Raw genomic sequence first — 17,392 nt, 5'->3', positions numbered from 1 at the left:
TCGTCCGCGGCCTTTCTTCTTTTGGGAACAGTTGAAAAACTGGTCCCAAAGTTTTTGATCTTCTGGAAAATTAAAATAAAAAAAAAGACAAAATATAAATAAATTCAACAATGTTACTAAATATGTTTTGTTTTCTTAGTGTTTTGCAGAACACATCAGAAATGAGACAGTAAGAGAGAAGATGTCATTTTGTTCTCGGCTCAAAATGAGCCGAGAACAAAATAAAAGATCTGGGATTTATTGATGGGGCTTATTAATCAATCAATTACATCTTGATTCGTTTAACCTTAAACGGTTTTTAAGAAGTTTTGTTGTGATTTACATTAATCTCAACGTGTTTGAGTATTTTTGGCAGAAATGTACTGTTCCCCCCAATGGTCTAACAGGCAGCACACCGCCCTCTGGTGTAGAATATTTTAAACATTTCTGTTTGATACTCAAAAAGTGCTGCTCTAAAGACATTTATCTGTAAACAGTTGATAAATACCATATATCTAAATCAATTAGTTGGTTAATTGTATTAAATTGGATCAACTTGGATTGTTTTTAGGTCCGTTTCTGCTGTAAACATGCAGCTGCAGTTCCTCTGGCGGCCACTGGGCGCCGCTGCGAACTGAACTTCTCAAAGTTTATCCTCCAACACAGAAAAAGAAACAGGTTCTCATGTGAAAACCTCCTCGTTGATGAGCTGCTGGTTTAATTCTGTTCCTCTTTAAGCTTCAGTTTAAATATATCTGAGTCAGAAGGAATGTGGGACAATTTAAAAACTAAAAGCTCACCAAGCAGAGCAGAGGTGTTTTTATCTGCATGAATCAGGAAATAGCAAAAGAAAAAAAAGTCTAACATTCAAGTCAAAATTATAATTAAAGGTTAAAAATACTTGAGACAACCTCTTTAAACAATCTGATCATTTCTTACAGTGAACTCCTGCTTTTGTTATTTTGTTTTTAAAGGTTTGTTGAAGAAATAAACCAAAATTAAATGCAAAAGACACATTTGAAAATTGAAATAATATAACTGAGCTAAAATGTAGGTTTATTTAAACCCATATATATATATATATATATATATACACACACATAAATATGTATTTTTTATATTTTTCTGTCATTTTCAAAGTTCTTTTGATTTCATTTAGTTTCATATTTAATAAAATTTAAATTACTTACATCATCACACTTATGTATATATTTTATAAAATTAATTTTATATTGCTAATGATTATATTTGTATTATATATTTACTTTACACTTTGGAATAGCTTGTCAACAAATAATCAATTTCATCTTTGGTATTGATAAATTATAATCAGTTATATATATATATATATATATATATATAATTCTGATCCTTTATTTGAATCAGTGAAAACCTATAAACAACATCAATATTACATGTGTGTAATATTGATGCTGTTCAGGCTGTTATTATTCACCCAGAGCTATTTTATTATTTCATTTAATTACAAAAACAAACCGGTGAGTTTTAACTCTGATCTTTTCTTTCTGCCATCAGGCATCAAATGTGTTCTGTAATGTGGGCGTGTTTAAAGGAACGAGATAAACGTGCATGTGACGCAATACTGATGACCAATGACATCAAGCCAGCGGTTTTAACCAGAAGTGAAGGAGCAAAACACATTTCATATTAAAAGCAATATAGTTTTGAAACAATTTCCCCCTCACCTTTGTCGTTATCCTGTTAAATTCAAATATCACAGCAAGTAACAGGCAAGTTGGAGCATAAAAATAAAACTACAGCTTCCTTTGAAATGAAATAAATGTGACTATCATGCAGCAGCAGTCTTCAGTCAGAAGCCTCTTCAGATTGGTTGCATGACTGATTGCTACCAAAGCAAAAACATCTTCATTGTGTAACATTTAAAATAGCCACATGGACCAATGAAATAAAAATATATATCATAACGTTGCATTTTTATACTCCAGTGACATGTATTTCTAAAATATATATTAAATCAAAACATAATTTCGTCCTCATCAAGAGTGTTGCTGCGCCGCGACTTTATTTTCTAAGTCTGTAACCGGAAGTGAGTTGTTATCACATTATACTTGCCGGAAGTCCGCGCCTTCAGCCGGCTGTAGCTGAAGGAATCTGGCTTTCGCACCGGGGCTGACCCGCGATTCAGCCTGTCCTGTGGGTTGTTGACACGAGTGGGATCCACCGGAGGCAGAGCGGTCATCTGGAGCGTGTTTCAGCCGGGATCCGGGAACTGCAGCGGGATGGCAGCGCTGGGCAGCGCCGGGCGCTTGTTTCACTGTGAGTATCTGAATGTTCAGAAATTTATACAAACTAAAACTCCGCTCTGGTATTTTAAAATTATCTCTAATTTAAATGTCTTTAAACAAAGAGTAATGTTATGGCTTTTTTGTTGTTTTAAAGTGTATTGTTTTCTTGTCGGGGCTTCTTTTGGACCCTGACATTGACGCTACGTGTAAAAGCATCAAGCTACCGAAAGGAAGATACAACTTCCGGTCGGGAGATTTTCAAAAACAGCTCTTCACCGTGACATCTAGCCCTTTAACACGTCTTATTACGACGCGAAAACTTATAATAATCAGCAGCTCGCTATTTAGTATTTAAAATATTTAAAAACATGTCTGCTCTTCTCAATCATTCGGTGTATTTAAATAGTTTAGAATTATCTCAAGATGTTCGTGCTTCCTGTTTCCAGTGCTGATTTTCTCCATCTTGACAAAGTTTCCAGCCTTAATTGTGTGTTTCAGTTTAACGTCTCCGTTACATAATGATCTTATCCCCCATTTAGCGTCAGTAAGCTGCTCCGTGAACGCATCATGGTTCTGCTTAGACGCGGGAAGCGAAGTGACAAGCCAACATGTTACACGTCGTTACACAACTGCAGACTTTTACACTTGCGTAACCTTTTCACGCTCTCCCCCTGGCGGCCAAGCGCCATACTGCAGCCGTTGGGGCCATGAACGTTGCAGCTGTTTTGAAAGTTTAAACGTTATGTTTGCTTTTCTTACGCTGTTAAACGCAAAACTACTGGACTCTGATTCCACAGAGTGCCTGCCAATGGTTTCTGAAGTCTGAGATTGGATGCCAGACATTGTTTTTACACCGGTCTTCTTCCAGAATGAGTCTGCCCCCCCACACACTACAGAACAGGACGTACACGCTCTCCCCCGTGGAGCATCCTGAAGATAAACATCAGACCTTTCCCGTCTAAAGGAACCACAATCTCCCACCAACTGACACAAACTGGCTGTTTCAAATATTCAGTCGTTAACGCCAAAGGCTTTACTAAGTAATGACTTCATCACCCAGCCAATGAATTAACCATCTTTTTTCAGGAGAAAATTCAAATAATCTGAAGCTTAATCTGCACATCCAGTACCAACGCTAAACCCAAACACAACAAATGCAGAAAAAATGACCAACTAATTAACAATAAAACCCTCAAATAAATTATAGATCGATTAAGAGCTCAGGTTCCTGAATATATATCTATAGATTCAGAAACCTAAGCTCTAAATTGATTTCAAATTTTTTTAGGGTTTTATTGTTAATTAGTTGGTCATTTTTTCTGCATTTTTTGTATTTGGATTTAGTGTTGGTACTGGTTATATATAGTAATATGATAATAATAATACATATTAATAATATAAATATTGTTACAACTGGCTCAAGGTCATAACAAAAACAGGAGGTCATTCAGGGGTTAAAGTGCAGAAAAATGAATATTTATTAACAAAAACAACAACAATGTATTGTGGATGTCAGTATCAGTGGTGTAATGCAAACGCTTGGATGTGACGTGTGAGTGCATATGGAAGTGTTGAAGTGCAAAAACAAACTGAAATGTCCGACAACAGAGCACCACAAACATCAAGAAGCAGAGTGGATGCTGAAGGTGGAGACCACCAGGTTTAAATGCTCTGTTGCTCCAAATGAACCGGATCAGCAGCACCTGTAAAGGGGAGGAGCACAAAGACAGACAACAAGACACCTGGAGCCCAGCCCTTCAGGCCCAGGGCCGTAACAACAATAATACACATCCATAATAAAGTGCAGTAAATGTTATTGGGCTGTGGGAGGAAGCCGGAGCGCCCAGAGAGAACCCACATATGGACCTGGAGAAGCAGAAAACCCCATGCAGACAGAACCAGGCTGGGATTCAAACCCAGGACTTTCTTACTGCAAGGCAGCAGTGGTACCAACTGATCCACTGTGCAGCCCTGATGTTTTATTCACAAAATGAATGTTTTATTCTCACCAGAGGAAAATTTAGAGACTAATCAACCCAACAATGATGACTTTAGATTGTAGCAGGAAGCCGGAGCGTCTGGAGAGAAACCTGCAAACAGGATATTAACTTTTTATAGTTGATTCACAATATTCATTGTTTCCTGCTCCTCTCCAAAACCAGCTTGGTTGTTTTTGAGAGGAGTGGCAGGAGAAATCGTTAGCTAGGATTTTCTGCAGAGTGTGGTGTTTGTCTTCATGTGTTTGAGTCTCATGATGAATCTCCCTCTTGTACACGTCGTCTTCTGAACGCTTTAAAAACAGCCAACCATTTCTGAGACTGTTGTGAAACTGGTACAGAGGTTGTCCTCCGTCGTTGTCATGAGGCTTTGCGGCAGCTGTAATCGCAAAATAATCTTTTTGTCAAAGAAAGTCATAGAAAACTTCACCATCTGGATCAGTTTTTCCGTAGTAAAAACTGGTCCCAGAGTTTCTCCTCCTCTTCCAATGGCAAACCACCACATCCAGGATGGTTTTTCCTTTGTGAAATGTTCAAAATCTGGTCCCAAAGTCCATAGTCGGAAGAAGAGGTTGAACCACCCCGTCCGGGATGGTTCTTCCTTTGTGAAATAGTCAAAGCCTGGTCGCAAAGTCTGTAGTCAGAGAAGAGGTTGAAGAGGTTGAGGTTATGAACCTTTCACAAACCTGTCCCAAATTCTGTCTTCAAATGAAGAGGTTTGACCACCCCGTCCGGGGTGGTTTGTCCTTTGTGGCAAGTTCACAACCTGGTCCCAGATTCTGTCCTCAAAAGAAGAGGTCGAACCACCCCGTCCGGGGAGGTTCGACCTCTGTGAAATGTTCAAAGCTTGGTCGAAAAGTCTTTCCCTGGAAAAAGAGGTCGAACCACCCCGTCCGGGGAGGTTCGACCTCTGTGGAATGTTCACAAGTTGGTCCCAAAGTCTGTCCTCAAAAGAAGAGGTCGAACCACCCCGTCCGGGGAGGTTCGACCTCTGTGAAATGTCCAAAGCTTGGTCGAAAAGTCTGTCCTCAAAAGAAGAGGTCGAACCACCCCGTCCGGGGAGGTTCGACCTCTGTGAAATAGTTAAAGTCTGGTCGAAAGGTCTTTCCTCCGAAGATGAGGCTGAACCACCCCGTCCGGGGAGGTTCATCCTCTGTGAAATGGTCAAGTCCTGGTCCCAAAGTCTGTCCTCAAAAGAAGAGGTTGAACCACCCCGTCCGGGGAGGTTCGACCTCTGTGAAATGGTCAAGTCCTGGTCCCAAAGTCTGTCCTCAAAAGAAGAGGATGAACCACCCCGTCCGGGGAGGTTCATCCTCTGTGAAATGGTCAAGTCCTGGTCCCAAAGTCTTTCCTCAGAAGAAGAAGTTGAACCACCCCGTCCGGGGTGGTTTTGTCGTTCTCCATCCGGGTCAGGTTGTTCTGTGGGACGGGAAGGAAATCCGTCCCAGAACCAATCTCTCTCTTCATCCCCATCCAGGTCAGGTTGTACAGTGGGACGGGACGGAAGTCCGTCCCAGAACCAATCTCTCTCTTCATCCCCTTCCGGGTCAGGTTGTGCTGTGGGACGGGATGGAAATCCGTCCCAGAACCAATCTCGCTCTTCATCCCCATCCAGGTCAGGTTGTGCTATGGGACGGGATGGAATTCCGTCCCAGAACAAATCTCGCTCTTCGTCGTCCTGAATGGTCCTGTCGTCTGAGTCGTCTCCACTCCTTTCGTCTGAGTCGTCTTTTGGGAAGAAGTGGTCATACACCTTCTTCATCCCTTTTGTCACCAGATATCCGACTCCTAAACCAAGTGGTAAAGCAAAAGGATATGGCATGTTGGAAAATGAAAATGGTCACTAGTCACAAAATAATCTCAATGAAGCGTTTGGATTCTGGCTGATGTGTTGAGATTCCAGCATTCAAAGCCTCAGAACTTCTTTGATCTGCTGTGATGCACATGATGTCACATATGACCTCATCAGTGAGCTCGCTGTAGTTCTGGGGCAAGGTCTTGCTTCTGATCGTTGCTATGGAAACAATAAGTGTTTTTCTTTTCTGTTTCAGTGTCCAGGAGCAACGTTGGGTTGACTTTAAGGAGACGATCCACGGCTGCAGCCTTAGCTCAGAAAACAGCTCCAGAAACACAGGAGAACAGGTACCTCACACACCTGCATACCTGGATGCACTGCTGGATGGTTTGTTGGTTGGATGAACAGCTGGATGATTTGTTGGTTGGATGAACAGTTGGATGATTTGTTGGTTGGATGAACAGTTGGATGGTTTGTTTATTGGATGAACAGTTGGATGGTTTGTTGGTTGGATGCGCAGCTGGATAGTTTCTTGAATGGATGTACGGTTAGATGGTTTCTTGGTTGGATGTACGATTGGATGGTTTGTTGGTTGGATGAACTGTTGAATGGTTTTTGGTGTGGAGGAAGGTACCAGGTTTTGAACCTGGTCCCAGGTTCCATACATTTAGGACAGTCAGACTGTCCTAAAGAATGTCTGACTTTGTCCCAATTACAGCCGTCTCACAAAGGCATCTTCCTTTGTGAGAAGGAAGAGAACCAGGCAGGCTATAGGACTGCCTTGTCCCAGGGACTGTCGTTGGGACAGTCTGACTTTGTCCCAAAGACAGCCTTCTCACAAAGGCCCCTTCCTTTGTGAGAGACCCAAGAACTGATCCCAAAGTCTGTCTTCTGAGGAAAGACTGGTTGTTCAACCGGGGTGGTTTAGTCTTTCCTGAACCTCAGGGTGATCTGCATTGTCCTGGGTCATTTTCTTTTTTTGAACAGTACTTTTGGCTGGGGCTGTGCAGCTGCTTCTGTGGGTTAAACCTGCTGCCTGGTCCAGGGAACATTCATTGTCAGAGACACCGGACGATCCGCCATTTATGGATGTCTACTCAGAAAAAGCCAGACATGAAATCAGTGAACTCAAACACGGTGCTGTGACTTTCACCTCAGAAGAAACCTCCCCAGCCGGGTCAGTTTGATCAGTTCGATTGTCTGCAGTTCTGTTTTGTGAATTCTCTGTAGAATCAGAATCTGCCGCCTGTTCAACACAAACTTGTGCTTTGGGATGGGATGGAAGTCCGTCCCAGATCTCTCTCATCGTCGTCCTGAATGGATAAACAGTTGGATCCATCCATGTATGGTTTGTTGGTTGGATGAACAGTTGGATGGATTGTTGTTGGATGGATTGTTGTTGGATGAACAGTTGGATGGATTGCTGGTTGGATGAATTGTTGGTTGGATGAACAGTTGGATGGTTTGTTGGTTGGATGAACAGTTGGATGGATTGTTGGTTGGATGGATTGTTGTTGGATGAACAGTTGGATGGATTGCTGGTTGGATGGATTGTTGGTTGGATGAACAGTTGGATGGATTGTTGTTGGATGAACAGTTGGATGGATTGTTGGTTGGATGAACAGTTGGATGGATTGTTGGTTGGATGAACAGTTGGATGGATTGTTGGTTGGATGAACAGTTGGATGGATTGTTGGTTGGATGAACAGTTGGATGGATTGTTGGTTGGATGCACAGTTGGATGGATTGTTGGTTGGATGCACAGTTGGATGGATTGTTGGTTGGATGCACAGTTGGATGGATTGTTGGTTGGATGGATTGTTGGTTGGATGCACAGTTGGATGGATTGTTGGTTGGATGCACAGTTGGATGGATTGTTGGTTGGATGCACAGTTGGATGGATTGTTGGTTGGATGGATTGTTGGTTGGATGCACAGTTGGATGGATTGTTGGTTGGATGCACAGTTGGATGGATTGTTGGTTGGATGCACAGTTGGATGGATTGTTGGTTGGATGGATTGTTGGTTGGATGAACAGTTGGATGGATTGTTGGTTGGATGCACAGTTGGATGGATTGTTGGTTGGATGCACAGTTGGATGGATTGTTGGTTGGATGCACAGTTGGATGGATTGTTGGTTGGATGCACAGTTGGATGGATTGTTGGTTGGATGCACAGTTGGATGCCTCCATCTCTCCTCCATCAGGAAGCCTAAAACAGGAATCCTGATGCTGAACATGGGCGGTCCGGAGAAACTGGAAGACGTCCACGACTTCCTGCTGCGGCTCTTCATGGACACCGACCTGATGAAGCTTCCTGTTCAGAAGTGAGCTTCAGCACTTAGCACGTCTCCGTTAGCATCTCTGTCGCTTCGCTAACCCTCTGACCCGCTCTCTGCCCCGCAGCAAGCTCGGCCCGTTCATCGCCAAGCGACACACACCGAAGATCCAGGAGCAGTACAGCAAGATCGGCGGCGGGTCACCCATCAAACACTGGACGTCCATGCAGGGCGAGGGCATGGTGAGGCTGCTGGACGACATGAGCCCCGACACAGGTTAGCATCTCTAGAAGCGGTTAGCATCGCTGAAAACAGTTAGCATCTCTGGAACTGAATAGAATCCCCGGAAGATGTTAGCATCTGTAAAATCAGTTAGCACTTCTCAAAACAATTAGCATGTTCTGAAGACGTTAGCATCTCTGTAATTGGTTAGCGTTGTGGATTGTTAGATCAGGTTGTGTTTCCAGGGGGACAGATTTGTGCGTGACACAGACAGACAGTGGGTTATGGTACTTCTACAATAGAGATGATCATAAACAATAATCCTGGAACCGTTCATTCTGTGCAGTTGGATTAAGACGGAACAGAGTGAAAGAAGCATCTGTGGAAGCTGCTAGCATCGCCGTTAGCGCTGTCATCTGATAACCAAACTGTGAGGGAAGATAGTGGAGGAGTGTCTGCTCACGCCCTGCAGCTCTCTGCTATCTGAAGCGCCGCAATCCGCAGCTGCTCAGCACAGTTTCTGTCTGTTTTCAGACTTTTGTGGCGTTTTCCTCTCAGTTTTAGTTAAAGTTGGCAGTTTAAAGCCAGAACCAAGCAGCTTTACAAACTTTGTTCAAAATAATAGTAATCTGTTCAGAATAATGAGACGGTTCACCTTAAAGAATGTGTTCAAAAAGAAGAATCGCTTTGAAATAACAGTTCTTTTTGGCTTTAGTTTGTTCGTTTGATTGGACCGACTCGTTATTTCAAACCTTTTCTCAGCTCCTCACAAGTTCTACATCGGCTTCCGGTACGTGAACCCGCTGACGGAGGACGCCATCGAGGAGATGGAGCGGGACGGCGTGGAGCGAGCCGTGGCCTTCACCCAGTATCCCCAGTACAGCTGCTCCACCACAGGTTGGCGGCCCGTCGGTTCTCTCTGGAGACGATCCGAATTCGGTTTGCTGCTTAAAGCGATAACGCGTCGTCTCCGTCAACAGGCAGCAGCCTGAACGCCATCTACCGTTACTATAGCAACAGAGGAGACAGGCCGAAGATGCGCTGGAGCGTCATCGACCGCTGGCCAACACACCCCCTGCTGGTGGAGGTTAGAAATTACAGCTGCTGGAAAATTCAAATAAAAATAAAAAAATTAGAAAATGTTTCTAAATTTAATGTTTTTTTTTTTTTAGTGTTTTGCAGAACACATCAGAAATGAGCTGCTGAAGTTTCCAGACGATAAGAGAGAAGATGTCGTCATTTTGTTCTCGGCTCATTCGCTTCCAATGTCTGTAAGTCAAAAAGATCTGGGATTTATTGATGAGGCTGATTAATCAATCAATTACATCCTGATTCGTTTTAACTTGAAGGGTTTTTAAGACGTTTTGCTGCGATTTACACTAAAGCCAAAACTTAAACGAGACTATCATAGCTTGAAAACTAAATATAAAGAACAAAGTTCTGGAAAGGCAACCTTTACATCTTGGAAACTAAAAGTGTTTCAGAAAGTTTCTCCAGTGAGTTTCTGGAACGTAACTTACTTAACCTGGAAAGGTATTCTGGAAAATGACCGGTAATCTCTGCTAAAGTAAAGCATTTTTTAAAGCATTCATCCAACCAACAAGCCATCCAACCAACAAACCATCCAACCAACAAACCATCCAACTGTTCATCCAACCAACAAACCATCCAACCAACAAACCATCCAACCAACAAACCATCCAACTGTTCATCCAACCAACAAACCATCCAACCAACAAACCATCCAACTGTCCATCCAACCAACAAACCATCCAACCAACAAACCATCCAACCAACAAACCATCCAACCAACAAACCATCCAACTGTTCATCCAACCAACAAACCATCCAACCATCCAACCAACAAACCATCCAACTGTTCATCCAACCAACAAACCATCCAACCAACAAACCATCCAACCAACAAACCATCCAACTGTTCATCCAACCAACAAACCATCCAACCAACAAACCATCCAACTGTTCATCCAACCAACAAACCATCCAACCAACAAACCATCCAACCAACAAACCATCCAACTGTTCATCCAACCAACAAACCATCCAACTGTTCATCCAGCCAACAAACCATCCAACTGTTCTCGAAAGTAACTTGGAACGTTCTAGAAAATGTCTCACAAGTTTTAGAAATGTATCCTGTAAGATCTGAGAAAGTAACATGTTCGTTTTTGGAAACTTGAAGCTGCATAAAGTTACCCTGTAAGTATAAAAACGTACAGTATGTGCTGCAAAAATGTTTGAAGAAAATAAGCTGAAGACAAAGCAGCATCTAAGTTCTGGAAAGAACCCTGAATAATCTGGAAACGTATGCTGTGAATTCTGGGACATTATCCTTTAAGCTGCACTAAAGTATTTTGTAATTTCATAGAAAATAATCCAGGAGATTAGAAATTTCTAGAAAGTTTCTGAAAAGTTACCAGTAATTTCTGATAAAGCAGCAAAAACGTTTTTGTTACGGTCAGTAAAAGTCTCCAGTAAGTTCCTGGAAAGTCTCCTGCAGACGTCCTGTTTGTGTCTGCAGGTGGTAAACCGGGGCGATCCGTACCCGCAGGAAGTGGGCGCCACGGTGCAGCGGGTGATGGAGCGACTGGGACACTGCAACCCCTACAGACTGGTGTGGCAGTCCAGGGTGGGTCAGGGAGTTTATGCTAATGCTACATGTTACTGTAAACATTAACTTCCTCTTCTTTATTCACATTTCCCTTTAGCCACTTGGTTTTCAGGATGTAACTTTCCAAGATGGCCGCCACGTTTGAACCTTTTAAACGAGTTAATGTCTTATAGTGTTATAGTTTTAATAACGTGGATGAACTTTATGTCACATCATGTTTTCAACGTTGGTCATTTTATTCATGCAACTTTATAGTAATATGTAGAAAAATCAGAAACTAAGTCTTTTTGCTTGTAAAGGTGTTTAAAATATTTTGGCTATGATTTGACACCAAACTCATTTTTGATTCTAGTGCAAAAATAAATTCTCCATAGAAACTATTTTGAAAAATAAAGCAACTGTCGGTTAAACTGGTGCAAATATGTAAGATTTGACAACAAAACTATAATAAATATTGGCAAAGGGAAACAATTAAGGGGAAAGATTTTGCTCAACTGTTAAATTATCTGCTGCACTGTTAATTATTCCCCACAAGATGGCGCCAGACGATAACCAACAACTGTTGGTTTGCCGTTGCAGGTTTAACCCTCGGTTTGCCGTTGCAGGTTTAACCCTCGGTTTGCCGTTGCAGGTTTAACCCTCGGTTTGCCGTTGCAGGTTTAACCCTCGGTTTGCCGTTGCAGGTTTAACCCTCGGTTTGCATTGCAGGTGGGCCCCATGCAGTGGCTCGGGCCCCAAACCGACGAGGTGATCAAAGGTCTGAGTGAGCGCGGGAAGAAGAACATCCTGCTGGTTCCCATCGCCTTCACGTCCGACCACATAGAGACGCTGCATGAGCTGGACATCGAGTACGCTCAGGTGTTGGCCGAAGAGGTGAGGAGACTGACCACCAACAGTTCCTGCATGTAAACCGTGACCTTCAAATGTTCACCGTTTAATTTCAGCTGTTCATAACAAACTGCTTCACATGTTAGAAGAACTTCCAGGAAAATACATTTGAATCTTTTACTTCAGATTAAAACGGAATAAATGGATTTTAAAAAAGTGCAAATGAAGCCCAATAACCTTTTTTTTTCTCAAATTGAAGAGATCAAAACCTGAAGAATTTTAAAGGTTAAAAGAAAACAATAAATATAGAAAACAAGTGCAGGCAGAGTCAGAAATACTTTATTGATCCAACATGTTATAACTCATTTGTTGAAATGCTTCCAAAATTAACTATTTTCCTCTTAAAGGACCCATTACTGACTTTTTTTAAACCTTCATTTGGGTTTCAGCTGCTTCTAGAAACGGTTTACAAAACCGGTTTTTGGTAATGAGTTTAATGTTTTTTAGTGTCGTTGAGCCGTTTCAGAAACATCTGGATTGGAAGGTCTCAGCTCGTTGCCTAGCAACCCCGGCCAAGCCCAGCCCCGTTGCCTAGCAACCCCACCAAGAGTTCCAGCATGCTTGGTCAGTTGGTTTTGCCGCTGTACAACGGCTGCTGGAGTTTTTGGAAAACAAAAAAATGACAAATAAAAAAGTTTATTTTAGAGAAAACCGGTGCAAATTGAGCAGGCGAACATTTATCTGTACTTTTTCCTTAAAGCGATAAAACCATCCTGTATGAAAATGTAGCTTTAATCAAAGTAAATGATGTTTTTCCGTTTCCTCCAGTGTGGAGTGGAGAACATCCGCAGAGCCGAGTCGCTGAACGGAAACCCTCTCTTCATGAAGGTGAACGAATCCTCGTCACTCCGTCACATTTAGCTTTTTATCTAACAGCTGATTGAAGGAATTAAAGAAGGAAAAACCCAACAGAGCAGCGTCACTTTGTGTTTCCCAACTGGAATCAAATGTTTTTAATCATCCGGATATTTGAACAGGATTTTGTTTTAGCTTGAAGTCGCTGCAGCTGCTGCTGTTATTAAGGAAGGTTCAGATCAATGGGAACCTTTGGAGCTGACTACAGGAGAACGGAGTGGCCCGGCTGGCCGGACCTGCTGCGCTCAGAGACCCTCCCAGACCTGCGAGTGTCGGTCGGCCTGGGAGGAAATCAATATCCACAGGATGATTAGTTGGTAGTTACTGAAGGATGGTTTGGTTTCCTCACTGCTGCTGCTGGAAGATGAAGAAAATGTGTTGATCTGGTTCTGCACGGCCAGACGGAGGCTCAGCGCTCAGATTACAAACCTGCAGGGATTATAATCCACTGCATTTACAAATACTGAGACGATTAATCGTGATTAATCGATTACTGAAATAGTCATCAGGTAATTTCACAATCGATTAATCATTAACAGGAGTGTACAGATTTGAAAAAGCAGCAAAACTGTAAACAAAAATCTATAAATTTTGCTTTAAATATATGAAATTTTCTTTGTCTGTAAAAATGTTTTAACAGAACAAAATGGTGACACTTTTAGATTTTTAACATTAAGCCTTTTTCTGTCTAATTATTGATCTGATAAATAATCATCAGATTAATAGAAAGTATTTTTAGCTGCAGATGCATCATTTGTTAAAAATGACCAAGTTCACTAAAAATAGCATTTTTGGCATTTAAATTATTTTTGTTTGCATTTCTTCATGTATTTGTAATGTATACAAAGTCCTAAATTGTTTAATAAAAAATCTGCAGAATGCACCAAATTTTTATGTGATTAATCAATTAATTGATTAATCATGAGAATAACCGATTACTAAAAAAAAATCATTAAAATAGTCATAAAAATAGAATTTAATGTTTACAATTTATGGAACAACAAAACTACATGATTTCAAATGAAGTGGGAAGAAAAAGTCCACAAAGTTTTATTAAAATATAAAGTTTATATGGCAAACGTTTAATGTGACCTTTGACCTTATAATAATAAAATTATAATCTTCCAACCTACGACACCACATTTGAAGAAACGTTTAGAGCACAAGCTAACAGAATCTAATTTAGTTACTTTTTCCGTGAAAACTCGATTTCATGACGTCCAGCTGTTTGTCAGGAGCAAAACCGTATCGGACTCAACCGGGTCGTCTTCATCCTGACTCGTTGGTTTGATGTTCAACAGCTTGAATATTTATGAGTATGTCCTGAAAAGCGTCTCCAGCTGTGGTCTTTTCGTGTCCAGGCCCTGGCTGACCTGGTCCAGTCCCACCTGAAGTCCAACGAGCCGTGTTCCCGCCAGCTGACGCTGCGCTGCCCGCTCTGCACCAACCCCACCTGCGGCCAGACCAAGGCCTTCTTCGCCAGCCAGAAACTGTCATAACGCCGCGTTTTATACCAAACTCCGAGACGCTGAAGGCCTCCTGTTGGTCAACAAGCAGCAAGACGGACTGGATTCTGGCTCAAGTTCATTTTAAATGGTGATTTTTGGAGATTCCCTTTGGTTGGTTGGTCCGTGTAGATAAAGGAACTGAGTTTATTTTCTTTAAGTCTCCCATGCCGACACGTTTTTCACCGACCGCAGAGACATTTAGTTAAATGGCTCCAGAACGTCCTGCAGGTGTTAATCCAATGCCTACACGGCTTTTTAGGGCCACCATACGTTGAAAAAGAAAGTCCATTTCCACCAAAAATACTTGGAAATTTTGAGATGAGTCTCAGACAGTTTCTAGAGAAAAACTTGTTAATCTCTTCACTCCAAAAGTCGAAAATTTGCAAGAAAAAACTCAGGAAAAATGTTACATTTTCTGAGTTTCCAAAGTCGAACATTTTTGACATCTGGAACTCAGAAATTTCCACGTTTTTGGGGGTAAATTTACTTTTTTCCATCTATAAACAGCCTTTAAATGCAAGTGTGTAAAAATGTGGGCTCTGTAGTTTTTCTGCTCTTTCTGGCAGCTTTGTGCCTTTTAAACACTGGATAAAATCCACCCCAACATTAGTATTTGTTTGTTCCTGCTGTGACTTGACAGAGAAACATCACTGTTCTTATTGAACTGAAAATCTTTAGCTGGGTTGACAAACTGAAAAGGTTTAGCTAACAGTAAAACCTAGCCTTCTGCATGCTAACCGGAAAGATTTAGCTTCCAGTAAGCTAGCGTAAAAATTTAGACAGAGCAGTAAAACTTAGCCTCCTAAGAGCTAACTGTAAACATTTACCTAACATGCTAACTGAAAAGATTTAGCAGACATTAAGCTAACTTAAAAAGTGGAGCTTTTTTTAAAGCATTCTCCTAGCTAAGAAGCTTCACTTTGCAGTAAACTCAGCTAACATCGGGAAAATAAAGAGTTTGCTTTGCTAAGGTAACCAGAGGATTGGTTTAGTGTGTTGACGAAAAGGCTTTACTACCAAGTTGATGGTGCTAGCAAGCTGAAAAGCAAAGCTTTAGCTTGCAGTAGGCTAACTGAAAAGGCTAGCAGTTAGCAAGCTGAAAAACATTTACCTACTAGTTGGTTTGCTGAAACTGTTTACATGTCTGTAAACTAATTTGAAAGGGAAATGGAAAATAGTTAGCTTACTGTTAGCAGCATGCAAAGGCTTAGCTTGTATAAGCTGTCTAGCAGAGACAGAGATTTTATGTTTAATGCTTGCTGTAATAATTAAAAGATGCTAAATGGTTTTTGTTTAGCAATACCATTTAAGCTAGCATGTGCTACCTTTAGTAGAGCGGCCATTGCTTAAAGGCTTTATTTTTGGTAAAGATGGAACATCATTCCCAGCTTTTCAGAGTTGCTGTTTGTGATAAATCTCCATGAAGGCATATTTTTAAATTACTTTTCTTGATGCTAATCTACGCACAGAATTGCCTGTTTTTGTTCTTCCACTGGATTAGAATTCAAAAAGCCCAGTGTTAATTTAACTGAAGAGAGTGGACTATATAAACACTGAAAAGGTGTTGATATCAACTCTGTTGGAGTTAAATCAACACTGGGAATTTTGTTGTTAACTCCCACAGAGTTTATATTAACACTTTATCAGTGTTAATATAGTCCACACTCTTCAGAGTTAATTTAACACTGGGCTTTTTGCTGTGAAGGATGTGTGTTTGTCCGTCTCTTGTTTTCTATACATATTGAGTGAAATGAGTGTTTTAAGATGTTAGCAAATATCTTCTTGTTCTTCAATGTGTTTGTTTGATTTTCTTATGTTTTTCATACATGATTGGGTCATTTTCAGTCAGAAATTATGCTAATCGATGCTAACCAAGAATCTGGTAAAATTCTGACCCGAAGCTACTTATTATTATAACATTAATAAAATTCAGTGTAATCTTAAAAGCTACTTTCTCATTTTAATATTTAAGGTTGTAGATCTACTCTGTGAAGTTTTCAGGCCATAAAATAAAAACTAGTTTCCTAATTTAACTCTGTAATGTAGCTTAAAACAAGGAATCGTTGCCACACGTTTTTTTTTTTGTTTTTTTTTTTTACTCTTTGGATTTATTTGTTATTGTGTTCAAACCAGGTATTGAAAGTAATGTGAATATAGTAAAACTTAAAGTTTGAAAGCATTTATTTGTTGAAACAACTGGTGCTGTATGAATTTTAGGACATGATGTTGCATAAATACACATGATGAGGTCTTCCTTCAAAATAATATAAATATCCGTTCCTAAAGCAGTCTGGATGTGTGTTTGGTGTTCGTTGTCCAACTGTGTCCAAGTTTCAACCATCAAACTGTCCAAAAAGTAAAAATGATGTTTAACTTTACTCCAAATCAACAGTCAGACGGGTGGAAATTGGCAAAATATTTATATTTTCTGCTTTTCAAGGTGAGACGTATTAGAGCCACTGTAGATGGAAAAGGAGTAAAATTCATTTACAATTCAAATACATTCTCTAGAAAAAAACAAGGCTATTTTTTAACCAAAAACTCAGAAATGTTGAGATTAATGTCAGAAATGTTCTGGGGAAAAAACAAAAATGTCTGAGTTTTAAAAGTAGTAAATTTGCTATAAAAATGTTTTTTCAGATTAATCTTATAAATTTTCTTGAAAAAACGTGACAATTTCCGAGTTTCAAAAGTATATGCATTTCTTTCGACTCTTCAAACTCAGAACATTTCCAAAGTTGTACGTATTTTACTTTTGAAACTCGAATTTCCAAGTTTTTCTTTTGTAGAAGTTTTCTGGGATTTACTTTTTTTGGCAGAAACTTAAAAACTCAAACCAAAAGAACAAACGCAGAAGAAAGAAAAATCCTACAAACTACAGGATATGGAAGCAAAAGAGAACAGAAAGTATAAAACTTATGTTTTTACTCAATGAAACCAAAGTCCTCCAGGCCACCAGGGGGAGTCATCAT

The 17,392-nt window shown here is 40.6% G+C and overlaps 1 protein-coding gene across 1 annotated transcript; it reads left to right on the top strand.

The window, feature by feature from the left end:
• The first annotated feature begins 2,062 nt into the window (after positions 1 to 2,062).
• Positions 2,063 to 16,708, top strand: fech (ferrochelatase). The gene is made up of 11 exons (XM_081613578.1): positions 2,063 to 2,277; positions 6,295 to 6,385; positions 8,244 to 8,363; positions 8,443 to 8,591; positions 9,300 to 9,434; positions 9,518 to 9,624; positions 9,710 to 9,808; positions 11,080 to 11,187; positions 11,878 to 12,042; positions 12,826 to 12,885; positions 14,274 to 16,708. The coding sequence occupies exons 1-11, from the start codon at positions 2,241 to 2,243 to the stop codon at positions 14,409 to 14,411; spliced, it is 1,209 nt and encodes a 402-aa protein (XP_081469704.1). The 5' UTR covers positions 2,063 to 2,240; the 3' UTR covers positions 14,412 to 16,708.
• The last annotated feature ends 684 nt before the right edge of the window (positions 16,709 to 17,392 follow it).

The sequence above is a fragment of the Poecilia reticulata genome, chromosome 12 (genome assembly GCF_904066995.2).
Source record: "Poecilia reticulata chromosome 12, P_reticulata-male-v2, whole genome shotgun sequence".
Classification (NCBI taxonomy): Eukaryota; Metazoa; Chordata; class Actinopteri; order Cyprinodontiformes; family Poeciliidae; genus Poecilia; species Poecilia reticulata.
The sequence above is the reverse complement of the archived record's forward strand: the minus strand, read 5'-3'. Positions and strand labels throughout refer to the sequence as shown.